The following is a 22,146-nucleotide window of genomic DNA, read 5'->3' as shown; positions in this document are numbered from 1 at the left end:
AATCACTGGTTCAAAAGAAGAAATGCATCCCCATGTTTATGGCAGCATTGTTTACAATAATGAAGATCTGGATACAGCCCAGGTGTCCTTCAGTGGACGAGTGGATTAAAAAGCTGTACTACATATACACATGGAGTACTATGGGGCCATGAAAAAGAAGAAAATACCTTTTGCAACAACAGGGATGGACCTGGAAACTATTATGTTAAGTGACATAAGCCAGGCAAGAAATAAAAATAACATGACTTCACTCATATGAGGAATCCAATGAACAATGTGAACTGAGGAACAGAATAGAGACAGAGGAGGGATCAAAGGGACCAGTGGGCAAGCGGACAGAGGGAAAGGGGATGAGAGGATGAGATCAGAGAAGGGAAAGAGCTTGGTGAAATTATATATACATAACAGCATTATAGAGAGCAGAAGAGCAAATCCTGGAGGAAAGCGGGGAGGGTTTTGGGGGAGGGGGCAAGAAGGATGTTGAGGGGAATTCAGGGGTGCGGTAGGATGTATACGGTGGGACACTTGAATCTATGTAAACAATAAATTTAAATCAATAAAAAAATAAATCATGAAGTGTGAGATGGATAGAAATTCCAGAACATAAAGATTCCTATAAAATGTATTACAGTTAAAGAGTATTTGTTTGTGTACTTTTCAATGGATAATGGTGGGTTTTGAGTCATTACATTGCTTGAGATGTATTTAAATATCAGGTGTTCTAGTTTTATTTTTAAACGTTTGTTTTTATTTCAAGTATCACATTCTTTGCAATTATTTAACCTTATGATATCAACTTAGAAATGTGATGTCTGTCTTTAAACCATACGTATAAGAGTCCCAATACCCTCTCTATAGTGAAAAGCTTGGAGAGCATGAGACACACATTTCTAGGATCTCCCACCACTTATCTGCACCTCTAACTTATGACTGGGATGAAATTATGCCCCTTTTTTTCTACATGCCATGCCCCACTGTTTATACTTTGTCTAAATCTTTTATGTATAATAGCAGATGTTAATTTCCCACACCAAAACGGTACATTTTTCTCTGCATTAGCTGTCACTTTTTTTGATCTGAAAGATTTTTATAATAGAAGCAATTTTTTTTTTGTATTTTTCTGAAGTTGGAAATGGGGAGGCAGTCAGACAGACTCCCGCATGTGCCCGACCGGGATCCACCCGGCACGCCCACCAGGGGGAGATGCTCTGCTGCAATCAGAGCCATTCTAGCGCCTGAGGCAGAGGCCACAGAGCCATCCCCAGCGCCTGGGCAAACTTTGCTCCAATGGAGCCTTAGCTGCCGGAGGGGAAGAGAGAGACAGAGAGGAAGGAGAGGGAGAGGGGTGGAGAAGCAGATGGGCGCTTCCCCTGTGTGCCCTGGCCAGGAATCTAACGCAGGACTCCTGCAACCAGGCCGACGCTCTACCACTGAGCTAACTGGCCAGGGCTAGAAGCAATATTTTAATAAAATCCTTTAAATTATTTATAAGAAGGAAAAGTACTGTCATAGTCTGGTTTACACTTATAATTTCAATTTAATCTGGTTTCTTATCAATAATGCAAACAAATCTAAGCCAAATAACTTTGTATATTGTAATAAGTAACTACAAAGAACTTTTAAAATATTTTTTATGACCACTGCTTACCCCATGAACAGAGATGACACATACCTTTGTCTGAAGGACGTAAAAAAGTACGTGTTACAGGTGAAGAAGGTCTGATAATCCTGAGGTGACAAATTCATGTCATAGTATATAAGTGGCTCTTTACCTGTCACCCAAGTGTATCTTTACTAAAACACAAGAAAATAGGTAACATGAACATGAGAGAGCATTGCTTTACTATGACAGACACTATTTAAAATTCAAAATATAGGATAAAAATTCTATTTCAAGATGTTTAATCTATTTTATTAATTGACTTTAGAGCAAGAGGGAGGAACATCAATTTGTTGTTCCACTTATTTATGCATTCATTGGTTGATTCTTGATTGTGCCCTGACTAGTGATGGAACCAGGAACCTTGGTGTCAACGATGCTCTAACCAACTGAGCCAGGGCCAGGATGTTTTAAAAGCTTATTATAATTAGTAAAACAAAAGAGGTAACCTGTATAAACTAATTCGAACTATGATGGTGAACCTTTTTATAAAAACTGTCCACTTCTGCAGTGCTGGTCAACCTGGTCCCTCCCACCCACTAGTCGGCGTTCCAGCTTTTGTGGTGGGCCAGTCACGCAGGTCAAGGCACATATGAGAAAGCAGTCAATGAACAACTAAGGAGCCACAACGAATAACTGATGCTTCTCATCCCTCTCCCGTCTTCTCTGTCCCTATCTTTTTCTCTGTTTCTGTCACATACACACACACACACACACACACACAGGATAGTAAAGGGCTTGCAAAGCATAAGAGCAAAGAAGAACTTTTTCATGCGTTAATATATTAGAAATACTAACTTATGTATCCTTCTGAGACCAACAATAATAATAAGTTAACAACAGACTGGCTAATAAATACATTTTTAATATGTCATCTCATTAGTAAATAATAAATGGCAAATAAAAAAATCATTCTTATTTTTCACCTATCAAATTGACGAAAGACATACATGTTGTCAGTTGGGATAAAGACTCACACATAACTGCTGGTATAAATGTGAATTGGTATTGACATTTCTGGTTCCAGAAATCAATTAGGTAATATCTATCCAGTCTTAAAAATATTCACACCTAGATAGGGGATGGGTATGTATGTTATGTTAATTATACCATCATCTCTACTTTAGTTTGTTTTTTAAATTTTCCATAATCAAAAAAAGAGAAGATGAAAGGAAATGGGGGGAAATTGTTCACGCCCCTTAATTCAGTAATCCCTGTGCTCCAAATGAACCCTAAGGAAATAATCATCTATGTGGTTAAATATTTATGTATAAAGATATCCTTCTAGTGCAAATGTTAACTGTGAAATATAATCTATAGTCCAGACAGGGAAGCAGATGGCAACGTACACTTAACTACAAACATTAAAAATTATGTTTTGAATAAATTCTGTGGGGTGTTCAGGTTTGCTTCTATATATGCATATAGAAAAGAGATGGATGGAAATCCAAATAGCAGTTATTACTCAGTGGTAAGAAGAGGTTCTTTTTACTTTCTTTTTCATGCATCTCTTTATTTTCCCATCTCCTACAGTTAATACACATACATTTTATAATCTTAAAAATAAGCACTTGGAAAGCACATTGTAAGTATTATTTACATAAGTGATTAAAGATGTAAGCTATTTAATAGTATGAGTTGCCTTGCCATTTAAAATTTTTAGCTATTTTGCAAGAAATTATCCTAAAAAGAAAAAGCAAATCCTTGTGCATTTAGCAGTTTTGCTACATATTCTAAAACCATAAAAAATGTTTATTAACAATCAACATTATTTCCAAAATGACTTAAAGCAGTTAAACTACAAGTTTAAATAGTTTGATGAAACAATAACATAAGCTAGAAGTAAATTTTCAAAATTCAGTACAGTAAAAACCAAGATTAGGCCATAAAGTAGTCTGGAATGAGGCTAACATATAAAATGCATATACTTGCTACGTTTGGCTACAACATGACTTTAAGCTTTCTAGAACCACATAATTATTATTATTACAATTTAGACTTTTACTTTAAGACAAAGTAATCATTCAAAAGAAGCACAAGTGTTTCTGATACTAAGATAAGAAATTTCTCTTTGAACCCCTGGTGAAGTAGACACTGTATAACATAACAAGGAATAGCCTAAAAACTTTTTAATAAACACAGTGAGAAGTTCAAGGACCTGTCTCTTGCAGAACTCCTTAATATAGGCTAATGGCATCTCATAAAAGCCTAGTTTTCACTTCCCAGGACAGACTGTCCTACGCTATTAAGGCTTTAAACACAGGGATTATTGCTCATTCATTTAGTATCCCCATCATTTTACATAGCGCCCATACAGAGCAGACACATGTTTCTTGTTCAGTGAATTTAATCATGCCCAGTCTACCTTTAGGTGAAACAGCCTTTCTGAAAGTAAAGTATCTTTGGTCATATGATTCAAAAAATGTTTTGGCCTGACCTGTGGTGGCGCAGTGGATAAAGCGTTGACCTGGTAATGCTGAGGTCCCCGGTTCGAAACCCTGGGCTTGCCTGGTCAAGCACATATGGGAGTTGATGCTTCGTGCTCCTCCCCCTTCTCTCTCTCTGTTTCTCTCTCTCTCTCCCTCTCTCTCTCCTTTCTAAAATGAATAAATAAAATAAAAATAAATATTTAAAAAAAAATGTTTTGCTTGACCAGGCAGTGGTGCAGTGGATAGAGCGTCCGACTGGGATGCGGAGGACCCAGGTTTGAGACCCTAAGGTCGCCAGCTTGAGTACAGGCTCATCTGGTTTGAGCAAAGCCAAGGACAGTGACTTGAGCAAGGGGTTACTCGGTCTGCTGAAGGCCCACGGTCAAGGCACATATGAGAAAGCAATCAATGAACAACTAAGGTATCTCAACGAAAAACTAATGATTGATGCTTCTCATCTCTCTCCGTTCCTGTCTGTCTATCCCTTTCTCTGACTCTGTCTCTGAAAAAAAAAAAATGTTTTGGCCCTGGCCGGTTGGCTCAGCGGTAGAGCGTCGGCCTGGCATGCGGGGGATCCGGGTTTGATTCCCGGCCAGGGCACATAGGAGAGGCGCGCATTTGCTTCTCCACCCCTCCGCCGCACCTTCCTCTGTGTCTCTCTCTTCCCCTCCCGCAGCCGAGCCTCCATTGGAGTAAGGATGGCCCGGGCGCTGGGGATGGTTCTTTGGCTTCTGCCCCAGGCGCTAGAGTGCTCTGGTCATAACAGAGCCACGCCCCGGAGGGGCAGAGCATTGCCCCCTGGTGGGCAGAGCGTAGCCCCTGGTGGGCGTGCCAGGTGGATCCCGGTCGGGCGCATGCAGGAGTCTGTCTGTCTCTCCCTGTTTCCAGCTTCAGAAAAATACAAAGAAAAAAAAAAAAAGATTTTTAAATTTACTGTAAAACCCAGGAAAGAAATGTTCACATTATATAGCAGATGGAAAATGGCAATATAAAAACACTACATCCTAAAAAGAGTAAAAACACTACATCCTATACTTTTGCACAAATGAAGTTCACATTCATATTCAGATTGGCATTACCTAGTGAACTGACAAATAAATTTTGAAATGGAGCATATATGCATAAGAATATAGTGACATTTTTAATTATTTCTCAAGCTCATAAATTTTTAAAAAGGTTTTGTGCCGTCAACCAGGGACCAAATGTATACTTATTATGTATTATGTACATATGGTTTGAAGCAATGTTCCTCATGATTATAAAATAAATATAATCAAGATGCTGCCAAACAGACTTAGGGGTAATCATTTTACCATTTCATATATCAGTATCTCCAACTAGAAAAGCTGAAATATTTATAAAAATAAGTGTTTTCATAATACTTTTACTTCAAAACCAATGTCATACTTATACTGAAAACAAAATGTAATACCTCCTATATTCTGCTCCTCTGAAAAGGTTTAGAGGGTTTCGCCATACCTGCATTCTACAAAACAAAGGAAAACCAGAGGAAATGAGACAGTTTAATTCAATGCAGTTAAATCTTAATTCACTGGCATTTACTGTGTAGTCATTGTATGTTGAGTACAGTGCAAACCACTGATAGCACAAAGGCAGATTAGGCACAGATCGTCCCCGCCGTCACTGAGCATACAATGACATCTAGTCATTGCCTTATTTCTGTCTTCACAGCATCTGGTTCATATTTCAAGTATACCACTTTCCATATTATAATGTGATATTAAAACGTTCATCTTTACACTTATTTCTGGAGTGTAGCACAACATTTGAAACTAACTTCTTTAAATGAATTGAATGTAGCATGAGAGTTAGTCATGTAAACTACCACCTAACCTGTATGATAAATGTAAAGATAGGTTTTGTTCCAATAGAAAAACACTAAGTGATTAATTTTGCTCTGGGGAAATTAGAAAAGTCTTTAGAAAGGTGTCATTTGAACTGACAATCACTGTAAAACATGAGTTGAACGTTCCCAAGATATCTTATGTGGATGAAGTATCATAAAACCACACAGCAGCCTGACCAGGCGGTGGTGCAGTGGATAGAGCGTCGGACTGGGATGCAGAGGACCTGGGTTCGAGACCCCTAGGTCGCCAGCTTGAGTGCAGGTTCATCTCCTTTGAGGAAAAGCCCACCAGCTTGAATCCAAGGTCGCTGGCTCCAGCAAGGGGTAACTCGGTCTGCTGAAGGCCCGCGGTCAAGGCCCATATGAGAAAGCAATCAATGAACAACTAAGGTGTTGCAATGGCAATGAAAAACTAATGATTGATGCTTCTCAACTCTCTCCGTACCTGTCTGTCTGTCCCTGTCTATCCCTCACTCTGACTTACTGTCTCTGTAAAAAATAAATAAATAAAAATTAAAAAAATAAACAACCACACAGCAGAGTGTGGAGAAGGAAGGGGAAGTAAGAGATATAATCTGAAACAACTCAAAGTCTTCTAGTATGGGAATTGGGAACCATTAACAGATTTTTTTTAATTAATTATTTTTACAGAGACAGAGAGTGAGTCAGAGAGAAGGATAGTCAGGGACAGACAGACAGGAATGGAGAGAGATGAGAAGCATCAATCATTAGCTTTTCATTGCGCGTTGCGACACCTTAGTTATTCATTGATTGCTCTCTCATATGTGCCTTAACCGTGGGCCTCCAGCAGACCGAGCAACCCCTTGCTGGAGCCAGCGACCTTGGGTTCAAGGTGGTGAGCTCTTGCTCAAGCCAGATGAGCCTGCGCTCAAGCTGGCGACATCAAGGTCTCGAACCTGGGTCCTCCGCATCCCAGTCCGACGCTCTATCCACTGCGCCACCGCCTGGTCAGGCCCATTAACAGATTTTAGGATTGTGAAGAGGCTTATTGGAAGAAAATAGTTTCATTTTGGATAGAGTGAGTTCAGGAGGCCACCACAAGAAGAGATTTCTAGCAAAGTTAGAAACGTGACTCTAGAACTCTAAAGAGAGCTTGGGAGTATTAATTTAAAATTGGCTTTCCCAGCCTGACCAGGCAGTGAAGCAGTGGACAGAGCGAGAGACTGAGACACGGAGTACTCAGGTTCGAAACCTTGAGGTTGCTGGCATGAGTGCGGGCTCATCTGGTTTGAGCAAGACTCACCAACTTGAACCCAAGTTTGCTGGCTTGAGCAAGAAGCCACTCACTTTGTTGATTCCTTGTCAGGGCACATACAGAAACAGAACAATGTTTCTGTCTCTCTCCCTCTCTTTCCACTCTCCTTAAAATCTTTTTTTTTTTTTAGACAAAAGAGAGACAGAGAGAGAGGTACAGAAAGGAAGGAAGAGAGATGAGAAGCATCAATTTGTAGTTATGGCACCTTAATTGTTCAATGATTGGTTTCTCATACGTGCCTTGACCAGAGGGCTCAGCTGAGCCAGTGACCCCTTGCTCCAGGCAGCGATCTTGGTCTCAAGCCAGAGACCTTGGGCTTAGAGTCAGCGACCTTTGGGCATAAGCCAGTGACCATAGGGTCATGTCTGTGATCCCACACTCAAGCCAGTGACCCTGTGCTCAAGCTGGTGAGCCCTCGCTCAAGCTGGATGAGCCCAACCTCAAACTGGTGACCTCAGGGTTTCAAACCTGGGTTGTCCGTGTCCCAGGTTGACACTGTATCCACTGCGCCACCACTTGGTCTGGCATATGTGCCTTTGAGCATAACAGTACTTTGCCAGTATTTGGCAGTATTAATAATGCAGGTTAAGAGTCAGGTTGATGCCTGGCCTGTGGTGGCGCAGTGGGATAAAAGTGCTGGCCTGGAACACTGAGGTCACTGGTTCGATCCCCTGGGCTTGCCTGGTCAAGGCACGTATGGGAGTTGATGCTTCCTGCTCCTCCCCCTTTCTCTCTCCCTCTCTCTCTTCTCTCCAGAATGAATAAATAAAGTTAAAAGAAAAAATAACCTTTAAAAAAAACACACACAAAAAAAAACCTTTAAAAAAAAAAAAAAGAGTCAGGTTGATTCCAACTATGAACCATTTAAAAATCTGGAGAGTCACTTCTTTCTGTTTCCATGGTTTATCACTGTTACAAAAAGAGGAATCAAAAGCAGCTCTGTGCTGAATTGGCAGAATGTTTCATACCAAGACACTCCAACCTTCTCATATCCCTGGCTCCTGTGGGTTGCAGCTTAAATGACACATCCTTGGGGAACTTTCCCTGATTCCACAGAACAGAAAGCTGTACTCCCATTGACTCTCGTGTTTTTCTTTCAGAGTAATCTTTTTATTTGTAATCGTTAGTTAAGCAACTAACTTTATATTGCTATTCTTCAAGCTCCCAAGCATACTACTCCTTCAGGAAGAAGTAACACAAACAACACAGCTAGCTTCCTCATTTCTTTCACAGTTTTACCAAAGAATCACTGTTTCAGTGTAGCCTTCCCTGGCTTCCCTGTCTAAAATTCCAACCTCCTCCTCTGACTCGACTCCTCAAATGCCTCTTTCTTCTTCATTTTCTCCTTTAGCACTTGCCACTAACAGAGAGAACATACTATTTGTTTCACTTTTGTATCTTTATTGTATATTGCTCTATATAAGGTAAGTTCCACAAGGACAGGATTTTTTTCTACTTTGTTCAGTGCTGTAAGCCCAGTGCTCAGAAACAGGGTGTGACACTCAGTGAATAGTCAATAAAAAAACACTGACAAATGAATGAATCAACATCCATAATGACCTACTGATCACATTTCATGAGGGCAGACTGTGTGTCTGCCTGCTTACCATGGTATCCCCAACATCTGAAAGAGTGCCTAAGAGAAAAAAGGCTCTCTATTAATATATGTTGGATGAATAATCAATATTAATCAATCAGAGACTTTATAGATTAAAATAGTTCAAAACAGTAACTACTTTCTATATTTTTAATGTAAAATAACGTCAATATCTTTTTCCTTTCATTCATGGACCATATCCTTAAAACGTCAACAGACTATTCTCATGCCAAATGTAGTGGACAAATGTATTACTTTATTTAAAGATAAGCAAAGACATTCACAACTACTTAAAAAAATTTAATCTTTTTAAAAACTCTTTTGCTATGATCACAAAGGCCATCACACACACACAGAAATCAGTTTTTATTTATTTTTTATTTTTATTTTTTTTTTGTATTTTTCTTAAGCTGGAAACGGGAAGAGACAGACTCCCGCATGTGCCCAACCGAGATCCACCTGGCACACCCACCAGGGGCGAAGCTCTGCCCACCAGGGGTCGATGCGCAGCCCCTCCAGGGCGTCGCTCTGCCGCGACCAGAGCCACTCTAGCGCCTGGGGCAGAGGCCAAGGAGCCATCCCCAGTGCCCGGGCCATCTTTGCTCCAATGGAGCCCTGGCTGCGGGAGGGGAAGGGAGAGACACAGAAGAAGGAGGGGGGTTGTGGAGAAGCAAATGGGCGCTTCTCCTATGTGTCCTGGCCAGGAATCGAATTCGAGTCCCCCGCACCACAGGCCGACGCTCTACCGCTGAGCCAACCGGCCAGGGCCAGAAATCAGTTTTTAAACCTTTACGAATGTTACCTCTTTTCTGCTTCAGTAAAGAATAGAACAAATATGTTACCAAGATGCCGAGGTATGAAGTCATTTTGCACTGCACTGCAGCCCAATTACTCCACTGAGTAAATGCTGTAATATTTACAGGACAGTGCTGGACATCGAGGAGCAGGTTTTTTTCTATCATGCAACTAATATTCTATGCTCAGTATAGAATGGAGTCTCTTCCTGCTCACTTTTACTGAGTTAGCAGCCAGTTAAATCACCACCAATACGGTTGTTGTTTGGCCTCTTTCATAATGTTTTACAAAGAAGTGGGATGAAACTTCTTTAAAACAAGAGGGCCTGGCCCTGGCCGGTTGGCTCAGCGGTAGGGCGTCGGCCTAGCGTGCGGAGGACCCGGGTTCGATTCCCGGCCAGGGCACATAGGAGAAGCGCCCATTTGCTTCTCCACCCCTCCGCCGCGCTTTCCTCTCTGTCTCTCTCTTCCCCTCCCGCAGCCAAGGCTCCATTGGAGCAAAGATGGCCTTGGCGCTGGGGATGGCTCTGTGGCCTCTGCCCCAGGCGCTAGAGTGGCTCTGGTCGCAACATGGCGACGCCCAGAATGGGCAGAGCATCGCCCCCTGGTGGACAGAGCGTCGCCCCCTGCTGGGCGTGCCGGGTGGATCCCGGTCGGGTGCATGCGGGAGTCTGTCTGACTGTCTCTCCCTGTTTCCAGCTTCAGAAAAATGGAAAAAAAACAAAAAAAAAACAAGAGGGCCTGACCAGGCGGTTCCGCAATGGATAGGGCGTCGGATTGGGATGCAGTGGACCCAGTTTCAAGATCCCGAGGACACCAGCTTGAGCACGGCTCATCTGGTTTGAGCAAAAACTCACCAGGTTGGACCCAAGGTCGCTGGCTTGAGCAAGGGGTTACTTGGTCTGTTGAAGGCCCGCGGTCAAGGCACATATGAGAAAGCAATCAATGAACAACTAAGGTGTCACAACAAAAAACTGATGATTGATTCTTCTCATCTCTCCATTCCTGTCTGTCTGTCCCTATATAACCCTCTCTCTGACTCTCTTTCTCTGTGCCTGTTTAAAAAAAAAAACCAAAAAATGAGGGAATCACAAAAGCAGAAATTTTTCATGTCACAGAAAAGATTGATACTGGATCACAGTCAGGGACAGTAATCACAAAGGCAACCATGACAAACTGTCCTTTACTCTCTGAATTGTTTGTGGTTTTTATTAATATATTAGTCTTCTTTACCTTTTGAGTCAACCTTATAACACAAATGAACAATGATAATAATTGCTAATACTTATCAAGCATTGTCCCAAGTTCTTTACATGCAGTATGTCCTTAAATCCTCACAACTGGTCCTGGCCGGTTGGCTCAGTGGTAGAACATCGGCGTGGCGTGCAGAAGTCCCGGGTTCAATTCCCGCCCAGGGCACACAGGAGAAGCGCCCATCTGTTCTCCACCTATCCTCCTCTCTGTTTCTCTTTTCCCCTCCCGCAGCCAAGGCTCCATTGGAGTAAATTTGGCCCGGGCGCTGAGGATGGCTCCAGGGCTTCTGCCTCAGGCCCTAGAATGTCTCTGGTTGCAACAGAGCAAGGCCCCAGATGGGCAGAACATTGCCCCCTGGTGGGCATGCCGGGTGGATCCCGGTTGGGCACATGCGGGAGTCTGTCTGACTGCCACCCCATTTCTAACTTCAGAAAAATACAATAAATAAATAAATAATCCTCACAACTCAGTGCAGAGCGGTCACTTATTTCAGCTTTAAATAACTAGCTCTGAGCCCTGGCCGGTTGGCTCAGCGGTAGAGCGTCGGCCTAGCGTGCGGAGGACCCGGGTTCGATTCCCAGCCAGGGCACACAGGAGAAGCGCCCATTTGCTTCTCCACCCCTCCGCCGCCGCGCTTTCCTCTCTGTCTCTCTCTTCCCCTCCCGCAGCCAAGGCTCCATTGGAGCAAAGATGGCCCGGGCGCTGGGGATGGCTCTGTGGCCTCTGCCTCAGGCGCTAGAGTGGCTCTGGTCGCAACATGGCGACACCCAGGATGGGCAGAGCATCGCCCCCTGGTGGGCAGAGCGTAGCCCCTGGTGGGCGTGCCGGGTGGATCCCGGTCGGGCGCATGCGGGAGTCTGTCTGACTGTCTCTCCCTGTTTCCAGCTTCAGAAAAGTGGAAAAAATAAAAATAAAAAATAACTAGCTCTGGTTCCCCCCACCAGTACTTGGTACAGCTGGGGTTCTTACTCAGGTCTGCCTGACATCAGAGCTTCTAACCATTACAGGGCCGCCTCCCGAACGTACCTCAGTGTACCTGTATATGTAGGAGAGAGTCTGTGTGTATAAGTTTCCTAAGTCCCAGTGGGAGAAGAAATTATAAACATAATAACCTTTCCTAATGTAAAATCACCAGTATTCCAAGAACAAGGACACAATTTAACCTTTAAAATGTTACTTCAATTTTCTAGCATTAAAACTTTGGTTTAAAAAGATAATATGTATAATATATGTTTCCCCACCCATCCTCTTGATGAATCAGGAAATTAAGAATCATAGAATTTTTGTGACTTGCCCAAAGTTATCAGCCAGTAAGTGGTAGAGTCAAGCCTTAAAATCATATCTTCTAGTTCTAAGATTAATGCTTTTCCTACTTCATCAGGTGTTTAAAGATATTTTCTTTATTTAGACATATGCTATTTTTTTTTTAATTTTATTTTATTTTTTTTACAGAGACAGAGAGAGAGTCAGAGTGAGGGATAGACAGGGACACACAACAGGAACGGAGATATGAGAAGCATCAATCATTAGTTTTTCGTCGCGCATTGCGACACCTTAGTTGTTCATTGATTGCTTTCTCATATGTGCCTTGACTACGGGCCTTCAGCAGACCGAATAACCCCTTGCTCGAGCCAGCGACCTTGGATCCAAGCTGGCGAGCTTTTTGCTCAAGCCAGATGAGCCCGCGCTCAATCTGGCAACCTCGGGGTCTCTAACCTAGGTCTTCCACATCCCAGTCTGACGCTCTATCCACTGTGCCACCGCCTGGTCAGGCTAGACATATGCTAATGATTAAATATGCTAAAATATATTTAATTATGAGTGGACTTTAAAAATAAAATATTTTGAGGTTTGTATTAACGCATAGTTTTCATCCTGAGTTCCTCAATTTTTTTTTTAAGTCAAGAGAAAAATCTCTTGTCCGGCATTTCACTTAAACAAAGCAGTCAAGGGTTAGTCCTTATAAAAAAGGACAAAACCAAAACACTCCAATACAAATGCTGTTCTTTCCATACAGCTGGAGAGCAACCACCTAGAGGTGAGAACAAAAAATATTCATGGTCCGTGCATGCAGTAATACTTCCAAAGATTTTATGTGTAGCAGTAATTACCAAAGTTTATTCTAGAAAACACTAGTCCCTAGGAGTGTTAATAAAGGTTATAAAATTTAAAAAAATTAAATTAAAAATACTAACAGTGGAAATGTTTTCTCTGAACATATGTACCCTGATTTATCAATGTCACCTCATTAAAATTAATTTTTAAAAATATGCTAACGGGCCTAGCAGGGTAGTTCAGTTGGTTAGTGCATCATCCCAATATGCAAAGGTGGCTGATTTGATCCCCAGTCAGGACACACACAAGAATCAAGCCAATGAACACATAAAAAGTTGGAACAACAAATCGATGTCTCTCTCCCTCTCCCTACCGTTCTTCCACTCTAAAATCAAGTTTTTTAAAACGTTAAGATCTGGCAATAATTGGTTTGCACGTCTCTATGGCAACAATCAGCTTTAGCCCCTTCTGGAAGGAGCATACATTGTCTAGTTTACCCAACCCTCAAAGTAAATAAGGAATTCAATTCTTACACTCTACCAGGTTCACTCATTTTTATTAGCAAGCACTAAGCTTGGCCTTGCAGGCATTTAGGTGACAACCTACCTCCCCGGTCCCATTTAGCATAAAAGTCTTTTATATGCAAATAATTCCTGTCAATCTCTAAAAGTGGGGAGATGCAATAGTTTTTCAAATGATAACCACGTTTGTTTTTGTGACATTCAGAGGGACACACAAACAGGAAGGGAGAGAAATGAGAAGCAGCAATTCTTTGTTGTAGCACCTTAGTTGTTCATGAATTGCTTTCTCATATGTGCCTTGATGGGAGAAGGTGGGGGGCAGCAGACCTCGTGACTCCTTGCTTGAGCCAGTGACCTTGGGCTTAAGCTGGGGAGCATGCTCAAACCAGACGGGCCTCCACTCAAGCTAGCAACCTCGGGGTCTCGAACCTGGGTCTACCCCATCCCATTCCGACGCTCTATTCACTGCGCCACCGCCTGGTTAAGTGATAACCACATTTTCAGAATGCTGGTCTGTATGTATTTATAATTATTATAACCATATAAAGATTTGATCTTTAGACAAACCAGAAAGCGTGAAGGAAATGGAAATTACTTACAAATATTAGTCCTGATATCAAAGAAGATGTTCCTGAAAGTGCCACATAGAATTTGGGAGTCAGTAAATTTAAAAGTACTATCACTGCCAAAATGAATTAAAAAAATGCAAACTGAAAGTAAAGTTACAAATATGTAGGTGTCTTTATGAGTGGAGTGCCGTAAGGGGATTAATATCTAGTATGAGATTCATTTGAGAAAATTTAGTTGTTAAACTCAGCTTAAGTCCCATTATATCCCACCCTTTAAAAATTTACTTTCACACTTGTAAAGGGAAGATTGTATTCTGTTGATTTGTTAAATAAGCAAATCAAAATGAGATGATTTAGCTTGCTTTTGAAAATAAAACTACTGACTCTTACTTAAGAATTTTTGTGACTCTATAAGGATAAGCTAAAAACAATCCTATTACAAAGGAGGTTTAAAACTATTCTGTAATTATTTTGGCGAGATAGAAACCAGCGTTTGAAATGAAATGAGAGAAAACAGTGTATGTATTTGGTATATCAGCAAGAGAGGGAAAATATCAACAAAACAAATAAAACAAAGACAGTAGCAACAAATTGAGAGTTACTTCCTGCACCTGACTCAAGGGAAGGCGGGACCAGATTCTTCACTTCAAATAGTTGTCTCATAAATTTTAGGTTTTAGAAAGAAAATCTTGTAAAAATGAACAAGTCTCGCCTGACCTGGCGGTGGCGCAGTGGATAGAGCGTCGGACTGGGATACAGAGGACCCAGGTTCGAGACCCCGAGGTCACCTGCTTGAGTGCAGGCTCATCTGATTTGAGGAAAAGCTCAGCAGCTTGAACCCAAGGGTCACTGGCTCTGGCTCCAGCAAGGGGTAACTCGGTCTGCTGAAGGCCCACGGTCAAGGCACATATGAGAAAGCAATCAATGAACAACTAAAGTGTTGCAACACGCAATGAAAAACTAATGATTGATGCTTCTCATCTCTCTCCATTCCTGTCTGTCTGTCCCTGTCTATCCCTTTCTCTGACTCACTCTCTGTCTCTGTAAAAAAAAAAATAAACATTTAAAAAAAATTGACAAGTCTCATGTAAATGATGTACCTAGTTAAAACTTCACTGAGTGTAAAAACCACCACCAAATGAGCTCCTTGAAACAGCATCGGAGGGCCAATTCATTTAGCTTTAGTTTTAGTGTGTTCGTTATACCTGAATTTACATAATACCTATGTTCTAAAACTTCCAATATATTCCATTATCTCAGTCTTTCGTGTCATCATCTCATGGAATAGAAAAGGGGACATTTGCCTTTTCTTGCTACAGAAAAATAAAGCACGGTCCTGACAGTCACAGTCATCATGCAACAGAAAGACCTCCATCTTGTTCTGAGGTTGCGGTTCAGAGTTGGCGCTGAAACGCTGTAATTGTATGGTAAGTGGCCCTGGACCCCACCAGCCACTTTGTCCTGACTACTGCCTAAGGGTAGTATTTGCAGAACCCCACGGGGATCATCGCTTCCCACGTGCCATTAATCCGCGGCTCCGACTGCATAGCAAGCTCTCTGCCAATGTTGAAACAAAGAACTCAAGAAAGAACCCACTGCTGTTTGCGGCTCATTCTTTTTCCTGTCCTTTCCTATTTTATTACTCAAGATCAAGTCCCACACAAACAACAGAGAAAAATATCACGAGAACTACGTCTTGACAGAACTATATTTTAAAACAGGGCGAGGTTGGCCTTTTCTTTCTTTTAGCTGTTCGGCTCCGGGAGCGCTCATCTTTGTGGTGTGGGTTGGGGACCCCAAGATGACACTCAAATGAATGATTTTCCAGGGATCCTACCAACGGTGATGGGGGGGGGGTGTATAAATTCTGCAGCCAAGTATGCAAGTACTGTCCTCTGTCGGGCCACCTGAAGCTTGCAGCTTGTCAGGTGGCTTTTCCCCGGTGAACGAGGACAGCACGGAGAGGGCGGATCTTAGCTCCAGGGAGGAGCCGGGAGCTGCCGCTCGGGTTTGACAGTCAGCTGCGGAGTCGCGGCCCACGCGAAAAAGAAGCCACTTGGTCGCGCACCAGCGACTCAGTCTCCGGAGCCGTCCGCTGGCCGCCGACTCTCTGCCCTGTGGCCCTTGCCGCCAGCACCTCTCCTGGCCCCCCACCCGTCCCCGGGGAAGTCTGGGTCTCTCACCCGCTGCCAAATTCTCACACAGCCTCAGCGGGACCCTCAGAGCGTAAAGCAGCCCCAGCCCCACCACGAACCACAGCGAGGCCCCAGTCCCCGCCAGCCCGGCCCGCAGCCGCTCCCTCCAGCCCTGCGGCGGGCTCAGACCCGGAGCAGGTGCAGGAGAAGAGGCCGCCGCGCTCGGGGCTGCACCCGCGCCGTCAGCGTCCGCCATCTTGCCGCTCGCTCAGGCGCCGGCAGCGGGGAGGGGAGGAGGGCAGGAAACCGGGACTCGGGAATCCTGGGATAGTGGCGGACCTGAAGCCGGCCTCTCTGAAGGCTGAGCGTCCCGGGGAGCGGGGACCGATTTGGAAGGTGAAGGACAGTCCCAGGATATGGGGGCTACCTATTCCTTCCGAGGGCGGGAAGGGCCGGATAGCGGCACCTACTCTGCAGAACCTGGCCTGAGACAGGACCTCGGAGTGAAGTGCTTCTGCTTCCATACGAGGGAGGGTCACCTTTCAACCCGCTTCCTCGGGTGGGAAAACCTACCGATCCAGCCGGGGCCGAGCAGCACGTAGCCTTTTGGACTCGGCTGCCATGGAAATCACGGGTACTGGGAAACCTATAGGAGTAGCAACTGCTATGCAGATGGCTGCAGCTCGGGCGCCTCACAACACTCTCCCTGCGCCACACTGATGAATGGGGAAGTGAATGTAACCCAGTCAGAACGACAGTAGACGTAAAATCCTTTAAGGCCGTGGCCACTTCCTGGGCGCTGGCTCCCGGAGCTATTTCCCCACCCCACGCACCGCGACCCTCCCCTCTCCCCGCGCCCATAACTGACATGGCGCCCTCTGGGTCGGCGTTTCCGGGCGGGTCCTTCCGACGGCCCCCGCGGTGAGTCCATCACTCAGCTTCCTTCCCGGCCTGCCTCGCGCCGGGGCCGGGCTGGGCCAGAGCAGCCCAACATGGCCGACTTGGAGGATCGGGTGTCGGATGAGGAGAAGGTAAGGGGTGCGCCTCTGTCTCTCACCTCCTCCCGCGACAAGGAACGGGGGCCCGACCCGGCCGCAGAGGGAACCCCGGGAGGGTCCCCGGGAGAAAGAAGCTTCTGCGCCCGTGCAGGCATACGCTTTCGGCACTTGGGACGCTTTCCTTTTGAGGGGCTTCCCTCCTTTCTGCTCACAGTGGCCCCAGTTCCTCATTTCTCAACTTTCTTTTCGTCCCGGGCCCGAGGCACAGCCCAGTGGCCCTCCAGCCAGAGAGCAAACTTTCCCGTATTGAATCGAGGCTTTGGCCTCTTCTCTGTAATTGAGAGAGGGAACGATGGTGATGTCGCCACGGTTCGAGCAGCGGTTGTTTCAACGCCTTGAGCTGTTGGGGCTCACCCGGTCTCACCATTTTTAGATATGATGGAGGCTAGTTTAGGGCGAGCCACTTCCTGGTCACGGTGACCTCTTAACTTCCCTTTCGCTCCACCTTATCCAGGAAATGATCTGTCGCGACTCCTCGACAGAGAGGGGGGTCCCTCTGTGCTGTCCGCCTCTCCATGCATCACCACGCATCACCGCTTTTGTCACAAACCAGAGAGCTGAACTAATTCTCAGAAGTACGTGTATCAGCCTCAGGACATTGGGTCCAGAATGGGAGCACCACTCTTCCCTGGACAGTCCCTTGATTGTATGAGTGTGCATAGGGCCCCGAGGTGACCCATCTCTGCTTCTTCCATCCTCTTAACGATAATCATTGGGAGATAAGTTTTCAGTTTCTCGTTAACTGAGTAAGATTAGCCGCCCGATTTTTTTTTTCTCTACAACAGTAAGACTATATATAACAAATAAACCCCATGTTCACACATTCAAGTCTGGACAAAGCATCGAGTCTTTGATGCTCCCCTGGCATGTCTTTGATTAGAGTTGAGTTTGTCAGTATGCAATTTGTGTACTTATTTCTTCAAAAGTGCCTTAAATACAAGAGCATATTCTGTTTTAGATGGGATAACTATTTCTTTTTAATTTGACAACTACATACCTTTCTTGACAGTTTGTCAGGCTTTTCAGTTACTACTTGATATTTAGGGCCTACAGAAATTAGAATGATTTCACTAGATGCCTCGCTATAGGACAAGAATTATTCTTTTGTTTCCTATACTGGGTTTTAGAAAATGTGCTCTTTAAATGTATCTTGGCTCTTTCTTTTTTCTTCAAAAATAGAGATTGGATGGTGGAGGGAACTTTGTGATCCAGGGGTCCTCTGTACAGAATAGTTTGTTACACTGCACCTATGTATGTCATATCATTTTGTAATTCCAAAGAATATGCTAAACACAATATTGAACATCACTTAAGCATGAAATTTTCGCTTTTTTGGGAAGTTTTCATAAATGTGTAAGGTTAGGGGGAGAGAGGCATTTCATGTGAACTGATGCTGGAGAGAAAATTATAATTAATCCTTGTTCAAAGGCAAACAGTTATGATTCAGATGAAATAAAATTACAGTGAAAATAATGGGCTAACAAGCCCAACTGTGAATCCATTTATTTTAAACAAAAATGTATTATAGCTCTGGGTGGTTGGCTCAGTGGTAGAGTGTGCTCTGACGTGTGAAGTCCCAGGTTTGATTCCCGGCCAGGGCACACAGGAGAAGCACCCACCTGCTTCTCCTCCCTTCCCCCTCTCCTTCCTCTCTGTCTCTCTCTTCCCCTCCTACAGCCAAGGCTCCATTGGAGCAAAGTTGGCCCAGGAGCTGAGGACTGCTACGTGGCCTCTGCCTAAGGTGCTAGAATGGCTGGGATTGCAGCAGAGCAAAGACCCCTGGGGGGCATGCTGGGTGGATCCCTGTGGGGTGCATGAGGGAGTCTGTTTGTTTGCCCTCCTTGCTCTCCCTGCTTCTCACTTGGGGGGTTGAGGGGGATTGTTACAACAAAATTTTCTGTTCATTTAAATAACAATAAACAAAGTTTATTGTGCGGAAACAATAGTCCATTTACCAGTACTGTCAAGTTTTTGTCTTTGACACTGGGTTAGTATACCTTTTTAATTAAGCTTGGGAAAATATGTATGTATTTCAAAGTGTAGATTAAGATGACTTGGATATTGACAGTGTTTAATTAAGTAACAGTAGTGATTTTATAATGGCAGATCTGACCATGTGCCTCTTATCCCCAGTATACTTCTTTTGTTGCTTAATTTTAATGACATAGTAAGCAAATCAAAATAAGGTAAATCTGCCAAAAAATGTTCATAATTTCATGTTTAGTCAACAGATTTTAGATTAACTGCATTGTCTTCATTGGTGTGGATAATTAATAACTGATGCAGTAAATGTTGTGATGAATCCAGATGACTTGAGATTTATGAAATTCTGTTAGATTCTTATTCAGAGACAGAGATGAAACTGGCCTGTATTTCTGTGTTGTGGATCTGTAAGTAAAAAGAAAGGAAGGGCTTTGACTTGTAAGATTTTTTCAGTTGTCCTCAGCTTCATACCCCTTCTTCCTCGAGGCTTCTGATTGCTTTTAACTGAATTCAAGAATCGAGAAAGTACTTTCCTAACAAGACTTGTTGATATAAATATCTCAGTCTTCAGAAACAATCAGTAACCTTTAAATGCGATTCTTTTTTTTTAATTTTTTAAAAATTTTTATTTATTCATTTTAGAGAGGAGAGAAAGAGGGGGAGAGAGAGAGAGAGGAAAGAGAGACAGGGGGGAGGAGCTGGAATCATCAACTCCCATATGTGCCTTGACCAGGCAAGCCCAGGGTTTCGAACCGGCAACCTCGGCATTTCCAGGTCGACGGTTTATCCACTGCGCCACCACAGGTCAGGCATTAAATGCGATTCTTATAACATTTTCATTACCACGGCACTATTACAGATTTTTAAAAGATAATTTTAGCCTTAATTTGTGGTCATTCTTCCTAAAAGAAACTCTTAAAGTTTACATTGTTTTCTCTTTTTAACCAAGACCTCAACTGCATTTGATTTGGGTTTTTTTTAAGTCCTATGTGTCGTGATGCCAAATGAATTTTAATATAGCTTTTTATCCTGGCTATATTTTCTGAGAGCAGTGAACCCAGAGGTGTATTTAGTGGTGGTATTCTCTAATTTCCTTGCAAATATTTTTGTAAAAGTTCGTAATATCAACCATTGTCAATAACTAACTGCTGAAGTTTTTATCACTTTATAAAGAGGAAGTTGGGTTTTTTAACTTCTGCATTGTTACCTGAAATGGTCATGATGAGCTGCCTACATAAAACAGGAAGTAGAAAGTGTAATAACTTGTAGAAATTATGCTTTAGTTTTATCCTCGCGTTCAGTTTCTGAGAGTGAACTCGACTCTTCTAGTTAACTAACTAAGGCCCTTTAGTTACTTGGTTCCTAATGCTTAAGACCAAAATGGCAAGATAACATAATTAGGAAACTGGAAATATAAGATGACCACTTGTTGGGTTCTTCCCATGTCTGTTTCCTTTAGTTCATTAGTCAGCATTTCTTTCTCCTCAAGATTTTATTGTCACATAATAAAACAAAAGAGTAAACTCAGAACTGGATCTCTTGGCTCTTTCTCTTATCTCCTCCCAGTTCAGAATGCTTGCATCTCTTAGTAACCAGCCTTCTCTTTGATCTGCAGGTGGGCTCAACACATTCAAGCCTCAGCACAATCTTCTTTGTAGTTTTAGACGTTTTGCAGAAAATTGGCTTAGTCTGCCCACCATAGCCACTCTGCTTCCTGTCCCTGCGAATGCAGAGAGGATCCTTGCCCTTTTTGTACTGTGTTCCTTTGTGAGGTTGATGCTTGCCACACTTTTAATTTTTTTAAATTTTACTTATTGATTTATAGAGAAAGGACGGAGAAAGAGAGGGGAGAAGCAGGAAGCATAAACTCATAGTATTTGCTTCCTGTGTGCCTTGACTGGGCAAGCCCAGGGATTTGAACTGGCGACCTCTGTGTTCCTGATCAGTGCTTTATATGCTGCACCACTACAGGTCGGGCATTGCCACACTTCTTACATAAAGTTAGGCGGGTTTTAGGAATGTTCAACATGTTTGCACCAGCATGGAAAGCTGATTCAGCATTTTAAAAACATAAATGCAGAGAGAGTTTTAAGGCTGGAAAAAAAGTGTGATTAGTATATTTTTTCCCTTCAGCCTAACTAGTGAAATATGTCGGTACAACTTCTAAAATACCATAACTGAACAATGGATCTGTGTGCTTTTTTTCTTTTCTTTTTTAATCTGTGTGCTTTAAAATGATAACATCTTTCAGGTACTTTCTGAAAAATAGCTTTATCAAAAATATACGAGAGAAGTAGGAAATGTTTTAAGTGAATAGAAAATGGTCCTGTTAGAGCTCATGAAAAATACTTACACTTTTATACTGGATTTTCTTGATTTTGATTACCTCTTTAATTTAGTAGATGAGTTGTTATCCTTATTGGATGAAGAAAGCCCTAATGCTTATTTGCCTTGGTATTTTCTAAGAAGTCATCAATTAGCACTAACACTTCCATTCTTCTGTCTTCTCTTTTTCAGTTAGCTTTGCTGAGTAGTCATGTAATTTGTTATAAAATCCTTCAACAAGAGCATAAAGTCTAAGCAGTTACAAGCTCAGATACTCAATCTTTGGTTAAAAGCAGGGGTCCCCAAGCTAGGGCCCAGGGCCATTTACCTGGCCCCCACCGCACTTCCGGAAGAGGCACCTCTTTCATTGGTGGTCAGTGAGAGCATAGTTCCCATTGAAATACTGGTCAGTTTGTTGATTTAAATTTACTTGTTCTTTATTTTAAATATTATATTTGTTCCCGTTTTGTTTTTTTACTTTAAAATAAGATATGTGCAGTGTGCATAGGGATTTGTTCATAGTTTTTTTTATAGTACGGCCCTCCAACGGACTGAGGGACAGTGAACTGGCCCCCTGTGTAAAAAGTTTGGGGACCCCTGGTTAAAAGTATAGGTTTATTATA

General features: G+C 43.0%; 2 protein-coding genes and 1 long non-coding RNA gene across 4 annotated transcripts in view; 1 reads left to right on the top strand and 2 right to left on the bottom strand.

Annotated features, from left to right (window-relative positions):
- Positions 1-790: 790 nt before the first annotated feature.
- LOC136315728 (uncharacterized) lies at positions 791-16,472 on the bottom strand. Its single transcript, XR_010727557.1, has 3 exons — positions 16,206-16,472; positions 5,522-5,575; positions 791-1,794 (listed from the first exon to the last, which is right to left on the bottom strand). It is a non-coding gene; the product is annotated as an uncharacterized lncRNA (long non-coding RNA).
- Positions 16,473-16,513: 41 nt separating this feature from the next.
- CAPZA1 (capping actin protein of muscle Z-line subunit alpha 1) overlaps positions 16,514-22,146 on the top strand; it is a 47,452-nt gene continuing 41,819 nt past the window's right edge. The window contains exon 1 of one of the 2 annotated variants that reach the window (XM_066247584.1): positions 16,514-17,188. In XM_066247584.1, coding sequence (XP_066103681.1) covers positions 17,150-17,188 — 39 coding nt within the window. In that variant the 5' untranslated portion in view covers positions 16,514-17,149. The remainder of the gene's footprint in view (positions 17,189-22,146) is intronic. The other variant, XM_066247583.1, reaches the window with a different exon arrangement.
- LOC136315343 (large ribosomal subunit protein eL42-like) lies at positions 20,723-21,227 on the bottom strand. The gene is made up of 2 exons (XM_066246861.1): positions 21,177-21,227; positions 20,723-20,977 (listed from the first exon to the last, which is right to left on the bottom strand). Exons 1-2 carry the CDS (start codon positions 21,225-21,227, stop codon positions 20,723-20,725), a joined length of 306 nt encoding a protein of 101 aa, XP_066102958.1.

Source organism: Saccopteryx bilineata, chromosome 11, assembly GCF_036850765.1.
Source record: "Saccopteryx bilineata isolate mSacBil1 chromosome 11, mSacBil1_pri_phased_curated, whole genome shotgun sequence".
NCBI classification, from domain to species: Eukaryota; Metazoa; Chordata; class Mammalia; order Chiroptera; family Emballonuridae; genus Saccopteryx; species Saccopteryx bilineata.
Note: the sequence above shows the minus strand (reverse complement) of the source record. Positions and strands in the feature narration are given on the sequence as shown.